General features: G+C 44.4%; 1 protein-coding gene across 1 annotated transcript in view; it reads right to left on the bottom strand.

Moving 5' to 3' along the window:
* LOC120935621 (CD2 associated protein) overlaps positions 1-19,994 on the bottom strand; it is a 191,625-nt gene that overhangs the window by 30,977 nt on the left and 140,654 nt on the right. The window contains exons 6-13 of the mRNA XM_040347672.1: positions 19,283-19,448; positions 11,274-11,476; positions 8,720-8,804; positions 7,124-7,221; positions 6,943-7,041; positions 5,989-6,022; positions 2,778-2,846; positions 2,147-2,345 (exon numbers count right to left, since the gene is read on the bottom strand). Of these exons, the coding sequence (XP_040203606.1) occupies positions 2,147-2,345; positions 2,778-2,846; positions 5,989-6,022; positions 6,943-7,041; positions 7,124-7,221; positions 8,720-8,804; positions 11,274-11,476; positions 19,283-19,448 (953 nt within the window). The remainder of the gene's footprint in view (positions 1-2,146; positions 2,346-2,777; positions 2,847-5,988; positions 6,023-6,942; positions 7,042-7,123; positions 7,222-8,719; positions 8,805-11,273; positions 11,477-19,282; positions 19,449-19,994) is intronic.

The raw sequence follows: 19,994 nt of genomic DNA, 5'->3' as shown, positions 1-19,994 counted from the left end.
TGTGTGTGTGTTTACAACTGTAGGGGGGTGTGGCTGTAGGATGGACGTCATCGATCGAGTCTCCCTATATAAGGGATCATTCGATCGATGCGCCGCCACAGTGAAGCACGGGGAAGCCGTGTTTACATACGGCTCTCCCCGTTCTTCAGCTCCGGGGAGCGATCGCGACGGAGCGCCTATAAACGAATAGCCGCGCCGTCGTCCCGGATCGCTCCCCGAGGGGACCCGACCGCCGCACGCAGCGGAGGGGGTCCCGATCGGACCCCCCACCCGCTAGAAGGCAAGGGCGTATATATACGCCCTTGTGCCTGTCCGTGCCATTGTGCGGACGTATATAGGCGTGCGGCGGTCGTTAAGTGGTTAAACAGTGACTAAAGTGGCGCTATTTACAACACAAGCCAATGCAAAAAGAACAACATATAATAGTAACAGATATATTTAAAAAAAATAAAATAATTGTGGTTGGAACTCCGCTTTAAGTCCTAGAAGTAAATGCCCTTTTAAGAGCATGTCATCATCCCAGCTGTCATTCGTGGGGAGGCATCTGCCCATGCCATCCACTTTTTTTGAATTACTGGAGTAATTCAATCTACCATCGCCCACCTAAAACTGACCTATCAGCCTACACAGCCTGCTCCCCCTCCCCGCAGTGTCACCTCTGTGATTTGTTCACCTATTCATCAGGCTTACACACATAGCCACATGTGGAAATCATAGATAGGGGTTTGCCCTGGTGAACCATCACAGAAGTGACACCTATGTGTCCGGACTGTCTGAGTTTTATGTGTTACATGTTTGTTATATGTTTTTTTGTTTGTGAGTCTGACACCAGCTATACTGCCTTTGCGGTAGCATACCTTTTTACCTATTAACTCAGCCATGTTCTTTATGTCTCAGTATACTATTTATATTTTCCATCATGTTTTGTAGTATTTTCATATCTAATAAATTATAAAGATTATTTGTTTCCTTGATTTACCGACAGTAGCCTCTTCCCTGGGGGCGACCTTTCTTTCTATAGGGTTCCATCCCAGGTTTTTTGTATATTTGGGTTGAGAAGGCCTTTTTTTTCCCTTTTTCTTTAAAGATTCAGGGTTTAGTCTATTAAAAAACATGCATCTTAAGCATCTGGAGACATGCAACCTTCTTCCAACCTTAAAGGTCCAGAGAAGTTAAAGTGATTGGAAAGGTTTTTTTTTTTTTTTTTAAATAAACATGTTACACTTGCCTCCTCTGTGCAAGGGTTTCAAACAGAGTGTGATCCTCCTCTTCTGGGGTCCCTCAGCGGCGCTCCTGGCTCATTCCCGCATCGAGTCCGCCCCCTCGAAGACACGCAATCCAAGGGGACACCAGTGTGGGCGCACTGCCGAGTCCTGCTGCTGCATCCATTCACACAGACAGCAGCATTCGGCCCAGCCCCTGGCTCCCCGTGTCACTGGTTACGCTGCTATCCATCTATCCAATGAGGACCTGAGACAGCAGCTGGAGCTACTGGGCTCGTCCCAGTCTATGGAATGATCAGGTTCAGGTAAGTAAAAAAAGGGGCTATGGGGGGCTGTTTTTCACTACAGAAGATTTTTCATCTTAATGCATAGAAAGCATTAGGGTGAAAACCCCCTTTAAGGCTCTATAAATAATTTGGGCTTGCTAGATACAAGGTACCCGTAATTTGTCATGTTATTGCTTAGGAATTGTTGTTCTAAGCTGCAATTGGCCAGTTTAGGACATCTTCAATAGTATAGAAATATTATCTTTACAGATTAGTGAATCCTTAAAGGGTGGGCTGGTGAATTAACAGCTGTTCTCAAGCAGACATCAAAATTTCACAAATGCCCAGCAAACTTTCCCCAATTATATTAGGTGCAAAATAAGAGAAATTGTTTTCCCAGAATTACTTTTTATTAAGGGACCAGAGTTGCCCAAAGAGGAATACGAAGATCTTAGTGATTGGGTTTATATTTAAAATAATGCTTGGAAAACACTTACATATTTTCCCAGGGCCTATTTTCCACCAAAACTTGTCAAACAATATGGGGATCAGAGCTAATTATTTAAATCAGAAAAATTGAATAAAGTTGGTTTTCTTATCACACAGAGCACTCGATAGGGACCCCCATTATGAGTCACACACGTAAAAAAAACTTACTTGGATGGAGGTGTTGAGAAAGATGGCTTGTCAGGTCGCTTGGGTGGGATGGTTGCTGGTTTGACCAGATTACTGTTTGACTTATGTACAAGACTGGGCTTCTTAGGAGGTACCAGAGGTGCGGCTGGTTTGGAAGGCTTAGGATCCACAAATGGCTTGAGATCCACGGATGGCTTATGCTCAAGAGATGGCTTTTCATCTACAGCGATACAACAAAATAAAGGCAAGTGGCTTAGCCAGAATCCAGTAACAAACAAACTAGTTTAAGAAGCTCACAGACAAGCTAAAAATAGGCAAGAGTAGGCGTTCTGCACTGCCCGTTCTCAGGCAGGACAAGTTAAAAATGGCTGACGGGTTTGTTTAGGGCTCATTCACACCAGGCACTAAATTAATGCAAGAAACTTCCAGGGCACAAGGGTTTTTTATGCACCTTATTCACACCACAACACACATTAAGGCATATAAATAAACCTGAATGTGCATGCAAATGCATGTTATCACGCAGGCTTTGTCAGTCTATTTGTATTTGCTGTATGGTGTGACAGGACCCTAATGTACTGTGGATGAGCAGAACAGTACTAAAGCAGACAGGTAAACAAAAAAATAAAAAAAATAAACTAATTTACGGTACCTTTCTCTTTTTCTTCCGATTTGGTGGGAGTGAACCTTTTGTCTCCATGACGAAGTTCTGGCTTTGGCACTAGCAAAAAAAGGACCAGTAAAACTCAAAGGCTCAAAAAAACGGCTTAAACCTCACTAAAGGTGCCTCAAAATGCAACATTAAAAAGAATCAACACGGATCTTGTTATGTGATGGAAATTATTTGTTCCAACGCCAACAAGTATAATATGCAATCCACTTGCATTACACACTCCAAAAATGAATGTTACATTAAGGGTGTACACACACACTGACAGTTTTATCCATACCAGGGGCACCGTGTACCCCCTTGGTCTGGTTCATCTGTGTACTGTGATGTTCCAGATTGTCCCTGGGAATAGTTAACTATGTAATGCCTGGGACCGCTTAAAAGGGGATGGTCTCAGTTCATTAATGGTCTAATACAGTTCACATCAGTGAGAGCGCAAACTCTTTGCTCACAGAACTTTCCATATATCACTGGGAATAGAAGCAGGGATCACGATGGTTTTGATAACATAAGCGTGCCCAGGAACACCGTGTGAGCACAGACCAGTGAGGTAGTGAAGAGGGTGAACAATCACATCCAGTAGGGTTGTCCCGATACCACTTTTTTAAGACCGAGTACAAGTACCGATACTTCCCCCCCCCCAAGTACTCGCCGATACCGAATACCGATACTTTTTTTTTTTAATGTCTTGTCTTTATTACAATTTTTTTTTCTTTATCAGCCCTATTGGGGGGCTTTGGTGAGATATCAGGGGTCTTAACTGACCCCTGACATCTACCCTTTGAGACAGAGAAAGGGACTAAGGACACAGAATCCCCAGTCCCTTTCTCTGCAGCCTCAGCTAAAATGAATGGAGAGAAGCTCCTCTCCATTCATAAACTGAAGCATCGTAAACACAGGTTACGATGCTCAGTTATGTGAATGAACAGAGTCAGTGATCACTGACTCTGTACATTCGGAAAAGGTGGGAGGTAGATTTAACGGCTCCTACCTCCGCTCTCCATCCTGACAAATTGAGGGGGTCACAGAGCGGGGACACACAGCACAGAGGGGGACGGGACACACAGCACAGAGGGGGACGGGACACACAGCACAGGGGGGGACGGGACACACAGCACAGGGGGGGACGGGACACACAGCACAGGGGGGGACGGGACACACAGCACAGGGGGGGACGGGACACACAGCACAGGGGGGGACGGGACACACAGCACAGGGGGGGACGGGACACACAGCACAGGGGGGGACGGGACACACAGCACAGGGGGGGACGGGACACACAGCACAGGGGGGGACGGGACACACAGCACAGGGGGGGACGGGACACACAGCACAGGGGGGGACGGGACACACAGCACAGGGGGGGACGGGACACACAGCACAGAGGGGGACGGGACACACAGCACAGGGGGGGACGGGACACACAGCACAGGGGGGGACGGGACACACAGCACAGGGGGGGACGGGACACACAGCACAGGGGGGGACGGGACACACAGCACAGGGGGGGACGGGACACACAGCACAGGGGGGGACGGGACACACAGCACAGAGGGGGACGGGACACACAGCACAGAGGGGGACGGGACACACAGCACAGAGGGGGACGGGACACACAGCACAGAGGGGGACGGGACACACAGCACAGAGGGGGACGGGACACACAGCACAGAGGGGGACGGGACACACAGCACAGAGGGGGACGGGACACACAGCACAGGGGGGGACGGGACACACAGCACAGAGGGGGACGGGACACACAGCACAGAGGGGGACGGGACACACAGCACAGAGGGGGACGGGACACACAGCACAGAGGGGGGGGGGGGACACACAGCACAGAGGGGGGGGGGGACACACAGCACAGAGGGGGGGGGGACACACAGCACAGAGTGGGGGGGGGGACACACAGCACAGAGTGGGGGGGGGGACACACAGCACAGAGTGGGGGGGGGGACACACAGCACAGAGGGGGGGGGGACACACAGCACAGAGTGGGGGGGGACACACAGCACAGAGGGGGGGGGACACACAGCACAGAGGGGGGGGGGGGGACACACAGCACAGAGGGGGGGGGACACACAGCACAGAGGGGGGGGGGGGGGACACACAGCACAGAGGGGGACACACAGCACAGAGGGGGACACACAGCACGGATGACTTTAACTAAAGCAGCTGAAAAGGGGGAAGATCAGTGCTTGTAACTCCGCCGCCGCACCGATCACCCCTGACTGCCCAGGTATCGGGTGAAGCATCAAAGCATTTCCCAGAGTACAAGTACTCGGGGAAATGCTTGGTATCGGTACCGATAGGGACATCCCTAACATCCAGGCATGGTTCCGTTCAACCATGCCCAATGTGCGTACACCCTTCTATACAGGTCCCCGTAATCAGAGCATACCAAATATATGGGGGAAATACCTCCACTTCTAATGGGTCTCCATCACATGTTAATGCAGCACAATACAGAGATGTGAACACACATATTTTGTAGGGGGCCGCTGTGCCAAAAATACGGGTCAGGTATGTTCTTTGGTACCTTGAATCTCAGTAGGAGCCCAAAAATTGAGTAATTTTCCCTGACACAATGCACATTAAATCACACACACATGCACGTAAATGGGCCCTGAAAGGTTAGAATTAGGAAGCTTTATAAAAACATATCCAACATTTAGTACAGTGGAATACTGGTGGGTGGAATCATCTATCAGATGTATGTATAGGGCATTTATAGGACATAGGTGATACTTTCCTGCCAGTTTATCAGCTTTATTAAAGACGGCTGCTATTCATGTGGCAATTTCCAGTCAATTTCAACTTTATACCACTGGGAATCTCAGGTGATAGATCGGCAGGTCTACCACCCACAAGTACAAATTGGGCAATAAATTTGATGCCTTTCTCCTCAGCAGGAGCTTAGTCATTTAGGTCACATTCATGACCAAGTTCCTCCAAGAGAGAAACACCACATGTGTCACTGTCTGGCTTTGTGGATTTACACTACTTGTAAACAAATATTAAAAACCAATAGAAGTGAAGCATCATTGGATAGTCTGCAAGACCGCCTGCAGCGGTAATATCTTTATGGACCTTTATTCAACTGCCTTTGCATTCTATAAAGCACTGCAATCAGAGTGATTAGTCTGGCTGTAGGGAACCCAATAACCCAGTATAAGCAGACAATAATACCTACCCATACTTTTCGGAGGTGGAGGCTTCTTTGGCTTCTGTAAGACAACAGATAACAACTAAAAGAGGCAGCACAGGCAATCAAATATTATATTCCCCAATAACAATAAATACATACAATGTGCATTCTTTTACCCTGTATCAATGCTATAAAAGGTGAAGCAGGGCCAAAGCGCAACTTTGTCTGTGGGTCACAGTAGTTCACTTAGTTCAGTTGGCTAAAGCCTGCTGCCGGCCGACATCACTCAGCCATTCCAGGCTCTAAAAGGTTCCGTTAATTTCAGGATCCACCAATTGCTGGCTTACCGTCCCAGCATGCCGCAGAGAGATGGAGCCAGCCACTTCCGCTCTTTGCACATCCCACCAGTGAGTGCTGGAGGGGCAGAGCGCCAACAGTCACCGCTCTGACTGAGCAATCTGTGGGTTTTGATCGCTTAGTTCTTGGTCTTATAAGCGGCGGGGGACAGATGCTGCACCCACCTAGGTGAGTATGACTGACTTTTTTTTTTTGAACCCCACACTTTCTTTTAAACAGGAGATTGGCCTTTGGCACCCATTGTGATTTGATTAGGCTAAATTGTATGAATGTTAGTATAATGGCTGAGGAATCCAGTTTGATGAAGAGTGGAACAACATTACAGAAGTCTATATGAAATGTGACTACTACTACTAGCTAGACCTGGATAAAAGGAAATTGTCACAGACACAATGGGGCGGAAAGGTTGTCAGATTAAAAGACCACCTTGAGATGAAATCTACTAGGGAAGCCCTAATTAAAGATGAAATGCCCAGTAAGAATGTTATTGTCTTGAAATGGCCTGACAATCCAACAAGGAACATTAACAATGAAACAAGGGTTGCTTATGATGGGGACACAGTTTAAAGGGAGATCCCTCTAAATAAAAATGCACACACTGAATTTCTACAACGGATAATAAGAATAACAATGCACACTTACTTCCTTTTCTAAATCTTGGATTATAGCAGCAAAGTTGTCAGGAAAAACTCCTTCTTTACCATTGAGCTCTCCTCTCCACCAACCAGGATCTCCAGTATCCTGCAAACAACAAAGAAGGAGCTTCAGTTTCCAGAGGTAACAAACTAATACTGGTGGTATTTGCTACTGTGAGACAACTTACTTTATTTATTAAGTTGATTATGTCACCTTCTTTAAAACTAAGCTCATCCTCATTGATTGCATCGTAGGCATACAAGGCTCTGCATATCTCTTTGGCTGCTGGAAAAGTAGAGAATAAACAAAACGCTATGTAATAAGAAACAGAACCTGAAATGTGGTAAAGAATTGGTGCACTTTTAGGTGTACAGTTTGATCAGGATTCTACACTCTGCAGCACCTATCCAAACACACAAACATTGTCCAAAAAGGTACACTATTCAGTGTCTCCAGGGCTGGCATCCTCCGCGTTCCAACCCACTTTAAACCTGACCCATGCATCTGGGGACACCATTACTCTCCTTGGTGATTAAAATGGTACACAAATGCACATCACAGAACATGGCAACTGTCCCAAATGCATGTGCCAAGCCTGGTACAGGGCAGTTGTCGCTTATGCCTGTACCTAGAGCATGTGAACCACTTAAAATATGGCTTGCAAGAAGGCTGCAAAATTAAACTTGGCAGGTCTGTCTGCTCTTTCCCTCCTGCCTACTCTTCTTCCTCTCTTTGCCAGAGCCTTCTTTCACATCCATCCCTGCAACTGACCTAAGACTTATACCCCCAACCCCCAACTTTTACCTACCCATAAAACCCTAACACTAAACACACATAGCACTAGCCAAGTTTGAGTGACTGAATACATCATCTCCAGTGGCCACGCTCATGCCCTGGCTGTATACTGCTCTATAACAACAACGCCCATTAAAAAGAACAACACTACTGTTTATGGACCTTGGCTCCAGGTATAAGAAACTAAACTTTTAAATACCATTTTAGTTATATTTCAGGGATTCCTGATTCAATGCATTTTTTACTGTACTTGCTTCTTTAAGTATACATATATCATACTTGATGGGCTGCTGGGGTAGCTGGCACTCACTGTAGTAGCTGCTGCAGTCATGTGGTTACAATGCAGAGCAGATTCCCATCTGCTTAATGACTACAGAGGGTCGCTCGTTCTGCACCACAGCTTTTCCAAAAATGTCCTGTATTTTTTTAAATGAAGGTAGAGGAACTGGAAGACTGTAGTGGTCACAGTAGTAGCAATGCGTGTTTGTCACCTTCCACAGCAGCCCCTCAGTTATGAAATACTTATATTGGTCCAAACTGGACCAACGCATTCGTGCAATAAAAGGTCATACCTAGACTTTAGCTGTAAAGCCAGCAACATTTTGCAATAGAAAATCTGCAAGGTCCTAGGTAACTTAGAAATCTGTGTCTGAATAGGAGTTTGGTATGGAATTTACCATGTTAATCAACCATTTGGTGGTTGGAGTGCAGCCATTTGACCCCAGCAGTCAGTATTCAGTGTTAATTTGCGAAGGGATTGTAAAATCAGTGATCCCTAGCAATCTCATGTAATATGTCCCCAGCTGACACGCCCCTACAGCATGGCTCCAAAGCCCCAACCATAGATTATGAGAAGATGTATAAACCATTATACAGTTAAAACAGTAAACAAATGTATTGGGTAGACTCAGCCTTTTAAGGAATAAAGTATTAGGCTAAATAAGTAACAGTTTCATAAAGACCGTACCATCCACATAACACTGCCCACCTTTTGGTTTGCCGTCAACTTCTGTTTTTGGTAGATCTGAGCTTAGTGTGCGAGATGCCTTTGTTGCTGGTGGAGTAGGTGATGGCTGCAAAACAGATGCGACAGTCAGCAGGGTCTAGTCACTAAAACAATGTATGCAGTATGTAAGTTATTGTGGGTCATTTGCAAATTCTTATGATCGCAAAGGAAGTTGGCAATTCTTTTGTGGCAATTGCTACATTTTAGTCCATTCACCAATATCACATAAGCGGTTGCTCCAAAAAAGAAAATTTTGATTTGCCTGTAAATCCCTCATCTTTGTGTAGAGTACAGGACAAAGGGCTGTAGTCACAGACCATGGGTTGTATGCAGGCTATTTTCAGGTGATGGGACACTGGCAAAGAACTGTGCTAGGGCTGTCCCTAGTACACACTTATACAGTATAACCGCACCCACCCTATGAGACTTGCATATCTGAGAAATAGAAACTCTGTTCCTAAGGTTGTAAGCCCCAAAAATTTGTAGTCTAATCCACTTAGCAATGGTGAAGCAGGAGGCCAGATGTCCTCTGCGAGAGCCTGTTAGTTGGACAAAAAAAGTGTAGACCTTAACAGCCCTGACCACATCTAGGCAGTGCATGGGGTGTTTTGAAGCTGGACAGAAGGAAGGCAGGACAATATCCTAATTGAGGTGCATTGAATAAACATCCATGGGTAGAATAGGTCTTCTCACCTTGCCCTTGTGCAGAATAAGAAAGCTCAGAAACAAGCCCAATGACCATTAGGAAGGCAACTTCACAGGTGAGATTCCCAAACATATCTCGGGATGGGGGGTTTCTTAAGTACAGAGAGTTCCAGACTTAAGTCCCTGAAGTAAGGTATTGATTAAGAATTGTGAAGAAAGAGGTTTCTGGAAAAGAAGCCAGAAATATGTCCCTTGAGGGTACCAAGAACCAGACACTGGTGAGGACCAGATTGGAAAAAGATAAAAGGCCAAGACAGGAACAAAGTATTCCCTGTTGAGGTCTAACCTTGCACCAGATAAGTAGACCTTCTACATGTAAAAAGGTAGATCTTTCGGTCGTTTAATTTTCTTGCGGTGATAAAGGTGGAAATGACTGAATCAGACATGCTCCCTATCCTTTAGAGTTCGAATTTCAACAGCCAAGCCATTAAAGCCAGTGACAGAGTAGCAGGATGGACCGCAGAGGTCCATTACCTAAGGGCATTAGTCAAAAACTGGAGGTTCGGAGTGTGTGGGGGTGAAATGAATGTGTCCAACCACCTTAAGATAGCCTGCTTATACCCTTGGTCTATGACTACATTCCTCAGTCCTGTACGATCAAGATATTAGAGTAATGAGAAATGCATAAGAAAAAGATAAATACAACTTAATTCCAGACACAAATACTTCCAACAAAATGTATACAGTAGCCAAAAAGCATATAACCCTACTTTTTGTGCACCAAATTAATTTTAAAACCATGGTATTATCCTGTAAGTAGCTAAAACTATCACTGTGCTATACATAGCCTGACCAGAGAGCAGAGCTGTGAGAAGGACCAAACAGTTCCTCCCCACTACAGGCTGCCTGCAGCAAATTACAGGAGGGGTTAGAGACAAGACCAGATAACCTGCACAAGAAGAGAGCAGCAGGGACTGGTCTTCATTATACAAAACTCCTGCACAAAGTGCAAGAGCCGCTCTTAATGCTGGATGACTGCACTGATCTGGAAAAGAAAATACAAAGCACATCAAGATTTAAGTAAAATGCACAAGCCTCTTGTATTTAGACAATATTTTTAGCAAGAAGCTTTAAACCTCCTTTCCATGTGACTAACGATTTAACAGTTGTGCTATATTTATTATAAATGCAAAATATTTTATTCGATTTTGATGACACAAATGCTCATGAGATAAAATAAAAATAAATAAAAGAACTCTCACCTTCAGACTCATACATTCTAAGAAAATCTGACGAATATTTTTGTCCAAAGAATTTTTGTACGATTTTCAAATTGTGCATAACAACTTTCGACAGCCGATTCCATATTTTCGATTCGGTTCCGATTTGATGTGAAACATCGAGGAAAATCGGACGAAAGCTTGCCCGAATTTCCAATAGTTTATACCCCACTTAAGCCTAGGTTCACACTTGTGCAAGTGGTTCCCGCTGTCTGTTCCTGCAGCTGCAACCACCCACACAGTGAAATGCAGGAGATGCATGTGGGTCCCCCATTAATCCTAATAGTACGCCGCATGCACTGTAAATCTCTCCCGCACTGGGAACCACACTGAACTTGCAGTTTCTGTACGGCTGTGATTTCTGCAATGCAAGAACCTTTCCCTATGTTTTAGGAGGCATAGCAGTCCATTCAAATGGATGGGCTACCGTGCCCACGCAAATCGAGGCATAGCATGAACCTAGCCTTATTGAAAAGGCTGTGATGTATTTAAAAGATAAATATGCAGTCAAAAATGGTCAAAAAAGTCCTGCTGCAAATTTCTAAATGGCCCCTCATTCAAGTTATACTTTAGAGAACAGAAGATGGGCCGATTACATATACTGCTTTTACCTTCTCAGGCTTCTTGATTTCAGAATCTCCAACCGGTGTTCTTGGTTTGAGCTTCACAGAGCCCTCTTTGAAAATATCTCCAAAACCAACTCCCATGATTCTCTTTGGCTGAGCCACAGTTGGGGTAGAAGCTTCTAAGCTATTAGCTGGAGATAATGCAGGGGACGATGGAGAAGCACCAGCAGGGGCTGCAGTAGGTTCTGCTGTGAAACAGACAACAAACCAAAAGTAAACCAAAAGCTTAAAGCAAACGTTAACCATAAAGTAATATAATCTTAAAGGTAAAAGGAACCATACTTTCTTAGGCACGGCAATAACACACAATAGGGAAGCATTGACTGTTAAAATTGTCGTAAATATCTTTTTGGCTATTGGTCAGTCATGTGACCGCTGTTCAATTGCTGCACTCCGCAGGACAAATGTGCTCCACCCAAAAGTTGAAGATCCGCTCATCTGCCTCCTCCGCTGCCACATTTGGCACCTTTTGAGGGGGAGCGTGTACCTAGGTTTGACAGGTACCTGCTCCTCCCACTTCCAGGTGAGGTCACCATGGCAAACTCAGCCAGAAGCTCAGCCCCCCTCCTCCTCCTTCCTCAGCAGCTGTAAGCTTTTTTTTTTTTGTATGTTTTTCACACTGCAGTGGGATGTTGGTGCATTTTTTTTGCAGTTTGCCAACTGGGAAGAGCTTTCAACCCTATGACACCTGGAGTTGTTTTCAAGCTGAGCTTCCAGTTTCCTCACTCCAGAGACATTTTTCATTTATACAATTTAATAATCCATATATAAATATTTGAGAGTCCAGAGAGACTGGCAACGTTGACACTGGCTCTTCAGCAGAATCTCCATACAAATACATAATGAATGCCCGGAGGCAATAAAAACAGGCTGTTTAGCTCTGGTTGCCACCGAGACTGAAGTTGAAGGAAATGGCTCCATCATGGAATCAGGTAAATAAAAAAGGATCTAACCTTTTACTAATCTTCAAAGATAAGAACAAAAACGTTAAGGCTAGAGCATCCTTCTAAAATGACATGGTGTTCTGCCGAAGTGGGAATGGGCTGCTAGTCAAAATTCAAGCGATTCTTTCTCAAAGGATCTGTTTATTCTGTAGCAGGCTGCTAATGAGTATTACACCAGAATTCAGCCGTTTCAAAATAGTTATCAATATATAGTAATATTTACATAAATTAATCAGCGAGGCTCCAGATGGCAAGCTCTCACTGTGTGCACTCTCTAGTCACATTTGTCTGTAATTAACATTTCCAGGACTGTATGCTCTGCAGACTCATCATTTTAATTTAGAAAAAAAAATCTTGAAATACCATGGGCTGGGCATAGGAAATAATCTGCTCTTTTGATCTGCTTTCCACTTATGACACTTTATACATTTCAGTGCCCCTACAATACCTCAACACTACAGTCCCCGGGGGACAACCATGACATACATAAAAAGACAAGCCCTGGAACTGGGGTGGGAATGTCGTAAAGAGGTCTTTCCAAGTTAGCCAATTAGACCTCTGCACCTATATAGCTGGCTATTAGGGACTTTTAGGGTGGCAAAACAAGCTCATATCAAAGAAAAGTGATCTTCCCCACTCTCCAAGTATCAGTCAAGGCAACAAAAGCTATTTGAACTCAAGGATTCTCCTGCTGACCACCAATTCATTAAACAAACAGCAGGGAAATTTGTAGTATGCCGGTATTATTATTATATTATTATACAGGATTTATATAGCGCCAACAGTTTGCACAGCGCTTTACAACATCAGGGAAGACAGTACAGTTACAATACAATTCAATACAGGAAGGATCAGAGGGCCCTGCTCGTTAGAGCTTACAGTCTAGAAGGGAGGGTCAAGTGGAACAAAGGGTAGTAGCTGTGGGGGGGTGATCAGATGTTAAGTGTGGATAGGATAGACTTCTCTGAAGAGGAGGGTTTTCAGGGATCCTCTAAAAGCTAATAGAAAAGGAGATAGATGAACAGATTGAGGTAAGGAGTTCCATAAGCTTGGAGAGGCTCTGGAAAAGTCCTGGAGACGAGCATGGGAGGAGGTGATGGGAGAGCTAAAGAGCAGGAGGTCATGAGAAGAACGAAGAGAACGATTAGGTTGGTATTTAGAGACTAGGTCAGTGATGTAGCTGGGGGCAGAGTTGTGGATGGCTTTGTAGGTAGTTAGTATTTTGAATTCAATTTGTTGGGCGAGCGGAAGCAGGTGGAGGGATTGACAGAGGAGCAGCAGAGACGATTGGTAAGGTGGATGAGTCTGGCAGCAGCATTCATGATGGACTGAAGGGGGGTTAGAGTATGCAGGGGTAAGCCAATGAGGAGGGAGTTGCAGTAATCGAGTCGAGAGATGACCAGGGAGTGAATTAAGAACTTTGTTGTGTCATTGGTTAGAAAGTAGTATTTTGGAGATGTTGCAGAGGTTGAGGCAGCAATATTTGGACAGTGATTGGACGTGGGGCTTGAAGGACAGTTCAGAGTCCAGGACTACTCATAGGACCTTGGCATGTGGGGATGGGCTTATGGTTGTGCCATCAATTTTGACAAAGATCAGGGGAAGAGGCATGTGGGGGAGGAAAAATTATAAGTTTGGTTTTGGATAGATTGAGTTTGAGGAAGTGGTGTGACATCCAAGTTGATATATCTGATAGTAAATTAGTGATACGTGAGGAGAATGAAGGGGCAAGTTGAGGGGCAGAGAAATAGATTTGAGTGTCGTCAGCGTAGAGATGGTAACAAATGGAAAAAGAAAATATGGGCAGCCGCACTCCAAAAAACCTTGATGGTTGTCTATTTAAAAAAGGAAAAATGCACTACAAGTCACAGCACCCTACACGGGAGTAAAACAGCTGACGCGTTTCGCACTATAAATTAGTGCTTAATCATAGCTGTAGAGATGGTATTGGAAGCCGTGGGAGGCTATAAGCTGACCCAGGGATTAGTGTAGATTGAAAATAGGAGGGGTCCAAGAACAGAACCTTGGGGGACCCAACAGAGAAGTAAAGAGAAAGTAGAATTGTAAGTAACGCTAAAGGTGCGGTTGGATAACCAGCGAAGAGTACGGTCACGGAGACCAAAGGTGTGGAGTTTTTTAAGGAGGAGTTGGTGGTCAACCTTATCAAAGGCAGCAAAGAGGTCCAGGAGTACAGAATAGTGTCCCTTAGTTTTGGCCATATATCATTTGTTTGTTTTAGGAGAGCAGTTTCTGTGCAATGTTGAGGATGAAATCCAGACTGAATCAGGCGGTATGACCTGTCCAGTGCTACAGATCTTTATTAACCACTAGCCGACCGCCCACCGCCGTTCTACGTCGGCAAGTTGGCTCAGCTGGGCGAGAGCACGTAGTATAACGTCCTCTCTCCCAGCCGCCACTAGGGGCGCGCGCCCGCGCCCCCCTCTCGCGTGCGTGTGCCGGCGGGCGCGATCGCCGCCGGCACACGCGATCGCTCGGTACAGAGCGGGGATCGGGAGCTGTGTGTGTAAACACACAGCTCCCGGTCCTGTCAGCAGGGGAAATGCTGATCTTCGGTTCATACAATGTATGAACCGAGGATCAGTGTTTCCCCTAGTGAGGCCACCCCCCCCCCCACAGTAAGAACACACCCAGGGACATACTTAACCCCTTCCCCGCCCCCTAGTGTTAACCCCTTCACTGCCAGTGGCATTTTTATAGTAATCCAATGCATTTTTATAGCACTGATCGCTATAAAAATGCCAATGGTCCCAAAAATGTGTCAAAAGTGTCCGAAGTGTCCGCCATAATGTCGCAATACCGGAAAAAAAAAAAATCGCTGATCGCCGCCATTACTAGTAAAAAAAAATATATAAAAATTACATAAAAATACCCCTATTTTGTAAACGCTATAACTTTTGCGCAAACCAATCAATAAACGCTTATTGCGATTTTTTTTTTTAGAAAAATAGTAGAAGAAAACGTATCGGCCTAAAACTGAGGAAAAAAAAATGTTTTTTTTATATATTTTTGGGGGATATTATAGCAAAATGTAAAAAATATTCATTTTTTTTCAAAATTATCTCTCTATTTTTGTTTATAGCGCAAAAAACTAAAACCGCAGAGGTGATCAAATACCACCAAAAGAAAGCTCTATTTGTGGAAAAAAAAAGGACGCCAATTTTGTTTGGGAGCCACGTCGCACGACCGCGCAATTTTCTGTTAAAGCGACGCAGTCCCGAATCGCAAAAAGTACTCTGGTCTTTGGGCAGCAATATGGTCCGGGGGTTAAGTGGTTAATTCAAAAAGCTTATTATAAATGTATTATAAAGTAAAAACTATAGGCAAACTCCCACCCCCCCAATTTGGATAGAATAAGGGAGGGTTATAACCTCTGTCAGATTTCTCTTTTTTTTTCCATCTGTGTCCCATTATGGAAATTTCCCTTCACTTCCTGTCCCGTCTCCAAACAAAGGGAGAAGATTTGAAGATTCAAAATTAAGGGAATTCCTTAGGGGCCCCCAGGTCACCAGAACTAGTGTCCCCATTGGAAGATTTCCCCTCTGTTACTTTTCTGGGGACAATCAAAAATTTTCATTTACTTTCACTTTAAATGATAATGGTAAACAAGACAAATAGAGAGGGGGAATCTCTTTACCAGAGGCACAGACAGCAATGTAAACGGACAAGTATTCTAACCCCACTCCAGTATATCCAAAACTAAAAAAAGGGTTTGTCTTGTTATACTTTAAGATAAATTTTTTTTTTTTTTTTTGGATAGAGTGGAAGAACAACCATCAAGTTTTTATTGCTCTCTGTACCCCTCCCTATTTATCCCAAATTTTGCGTTGACAAAAAAAAACAGGGATAGAAGGGAATTCTAGATCTGGCGACACCCAGAATTCTTTCACAATGGAGGGATTTCCTCTCACATCCTGTTTTGGTTATGCGACAGGAAGTAAAAGTAAATCTATCCAATGGGAACACAGATGGCATAAAAACTGACGAGGGTTGCAATCCTCCTGTTTTCTATCCAAAGTGGGAAAAAATAAGCTTTTAGTTCTACTTGAAAGGTATAGGGAACCGGAAGTGGCGAGCATTTGTCACTTACGATGTCAACAGCGCCATTTTTAAATTGTGAAAGCATCTGATCACACTGATCTTGGTGTGATCAGATTCTTTTAAGGGCAAGGGACATCTGAGGTCTAATAGACCCCAGATCTCTTCAAAAAAAAAAAAAAAAAAAAAAAAAAGAGTACCTTTCACTGCCTATTTCTGTCATGAGGGGCGTTTACTTTCTTGCCACAGCAATTAAAGTGATCAAAACCCCAAAATATATAATTAATAAAAAAGTGTAAAAATAAAAAGTTACTTTTTTTTAAAGGGTCCCCCATGCTCCCTCAAAGAGGCAAACGCACGTGTTGGTCCCGCACACATGCATAAAAGGGTGTCACTCTACACATGTGAGGTATCGCCACGAACATCAGAGCAAGAATAATTCTAGCACCAGACCTCCTCTGTAACTCTAAAACTGTAAAGGCTTTTAAAGCGTCACCTATGGAGTGGAGATTTTAAAATACCATAGTTTGTCACCATTCCACAAGCATGTGCAATTTTGAAGAGCGACATGTTAGGTATTTATTTACTTGGGGTAACACCATATTTTATATTTAACCCAAAAATTGGATATTACCGTATATACTCGAGTACAAGCCGAGTTCTTCAGCACATTTTTTTGTGCTGAAACTGCCCCCCTCGGCTTATAGTCGAGTCACCTTTTTGTGCCTGATCTCCCAGACTTTGGGGATCCGGTAATGGCCAAACTTTGCACACATATAGCCCCACTCTTCCTCTACAAGTGTGCAAAGTTTGTTGCACGGGGGACCTACGGCCGGGGAGCACTGATTTTTCAAATTCGGGCACCCCTTTCATAGACTCCCATGTCAAACTGTCATTTCTCCGGTGACTTTGGGGACCCGGTACCGGCCGACCGTAGGTCCCCTGGACACAAAACTTGGCACACATGTAGCCCCAGTTCTCCTCTAGAAAGTGTGTAAAGTTTGCCGTCTGGGGGACCTACGGCCGGGGAGCACCAATTTTTTAAAGTCGGGCACCCCTTCTATATACTCCCATGTTACTCGCAAGTCTAGTCATGGGCACAGTGAGGCACAGTGAGGCATGCAGATGGACACCCAAGGCTTATACTCGAGTCAATACGTTTCCCAGTTGTTTGTGGTAAGATTAGGTGCCTCGGCTTATATTCGGATCGGCTTATTCTCAAGTATATATAATATATTGTGTTTGTGTGCACCAAAAAAATTCCGTTCGAAAAACCGCTGCGCAAATACCGTGCGATATAAATTGCAATATATATGTTTGGGGGTTCAAAATCATTTCTAGCAAAAAAAAAAAAAAAGATTTTTACTTGTAAACACAAAGTGTAAGAAAAGGCTTGGTCTTCAAGTGGTTAATGGTAGGCCATTACTCTACTTTTTAAGCCCAGAATTGCTAAAAATCATGTCAGTTCAGTCCCTAAGCAGATGGTAAGATAAGACTACAAAAAAAAAATCCTAAGCAGCTTACTTAGTATTTCACGATAGTTGTGTGGAGTCATTTGACAAAAGCAGACCGTATTGGCCTGCCAAATGGCTAATTCTGACATGGTACACTTCCCAAGGAACAATAGAAAGTTAATGAGTGATCTAAGAATTCATAATGGATTAGACGGGTTGTGTGCTCTCCTATCCAGAGCTTTCGCTGGGCAAATATTTGTCCAGGCTACAGAGACTTACAAAACACATGTAAGGACTAAGTATTGTTTATTTCTGCCTATGCCAGCAGAATGTACCCTTTCATCACTGGACTCTCTGTGCTTATATTATAGCCTGGAGTAATTCAATATCATTTTCAAAGCACTGCCAGAGACCTGCACTAAGTGAAATTGTACTTCAAGCAGTAGCATTGTGAATGTCCTCGCTTTTGAGCCCACTTTGAGTAAACGTAATCCTTTTATACACTATAATGTCAAAAGTATTGGGACACCTGCCTTTATGAACTTTAATGGCATCCCAGTCTTAGTCCATAGGGTTGAATATTGAGTTGGCCCACCCTTTTGCAGCTATAACAGCGTCAAATCTTCTGGAAAGGCTGTCTACAAGATTTAGGAGTGTGTCTATGGGAATGTTTGACCATTCTTCCAGAAGCACATTTGTGAAGTCAGGCACTGATGTGGACAAGGCCTGGCTCACAGTCTCCACTCCAATTCATCCAAAAGGTGTTCTGACCTCAACCCGATAGGACTGATTCATGTCTTTATGGACCTTGATTTGTGCGCAGTCATGTTGGAACAAGAAGGGGCCATCCCCAAACTGTTCCAACAAAGTGGGAGCATGAAATTGTCCAAAAAATGTCAAAAATGTCCAAAAGTGGTATACTGACATTTAGTGTTTCCTTCACTGGAAGGAAGGGGCCAAGCCCAACCCCTGAAAAACAACCCCACCCCATAATCCCCTCTCCACCAAATGATTTGGACCAGTGCACAAAGCAAGGTCCATAAAGACATGGATGAGCGAGTTTGGGGTGGAGAAACTTGACTGGCCTGCACAGAGTCCGGACCTCAACCCGAAAGAACACCTTTGGGATGAATTGGAGCGGAGAGTGCGAGCCAGACCTTCTTGTCCACATCAGTGCCTGAACTTACGAACAAGCTTCTGAAAGAATGGTCAAACATTCCCATAGGCACTCCTAAACCTTGTGGACAGCCTTCCCAGAAGAGTTGAAGCTGTAATAGTTGTAAAGGGTGAGCCAACTCAATATTGAACCACGACTGGGATGTCATTAAAGTTAACGTGCGTGTAAAGGGGGGTGGCCCAATACTTTTGACAATATAGTGTATATTCCTTCGAGTTCTGCATTCATTTTCTAGGCTCTGAAAGGTGTCATCAATCCTTCCTATGCAATGCAGCCACACAGTCCGTGTGGGAAGACCAGATCATGTGCATTGCTGTGTAAAATTTCTGGATGGTCAAATGTTCCCTTTGGCTGCAAATTTACCTATCGGTAATTCTGCCTTGTGTCTCCAGTCAGGGGAACTGGTACCTGTGTCTTCAGAACTCTCCTGGCTCTCCCCGTCATCTGACAGTTCCACCTCTTTCACAAAGTTTGAAGGAAACAGGCCAGATCGGCCGCTACAGGTCCCACTCCACCATCCTTCCTCTACCTTAAAAGCAAAAAAAAAATGATTAGCAGACATATACTCAAACCATCACATTTTCTCTTTTCATGTGCAATTTATCCATGGAGGGCAAAGCAACAGGTTTACTTGACACTTGGTCCACACTGTTGCGACTTTGTCCGAGACATCCTTTCAACTTGGATGCGATTTAGGAGCCTGTACAAGGACTACAATCGCACCCAAGTCAGATCAAAGCAGTGCAGGTGGAGTGACTTGTGTAGCGTCCGTTAAGACAGCTCTCATAGGGAAACCTTGATTTTGACATGTCATGTGACTCAAGGTCTCAAAAGTCAGGTCCCATGTCGCAGCAGTGTGAACCGAGCATTAATGTGACCCCATCCCTAGCAGCATATACCCTTTACTACACTCTGCCACCGTTTTCTTCACCTGCCTGGAGCTAGGAAAAGGCTCTGTGTAAGGGTTACAGGCTTAGGTACCCCCACCTCAATCTGCCTGCACTAAGCCATTCACCAGCACTTTCATATGAGGGAAGTCACATTGCTTCTAACATGGAAGCATCATGTATTTCCC

The sequence above is a fragment of the Rana temporaria genome, chromosome 4 (genome assembly GCF_905171775.1).
Source record: "Rana temporaria chromosome 4, aRanTem1.1, whole genome shotgun sequence".
Lineage (NCBI taxonomy): Eukaryota > Metazoa > Chordata > Amphibia > Anura > Ranidae > Rana > Rana temporaria.
This window is presented reverse-complemented; position numbering and strand designations above follow the sequence as displayed.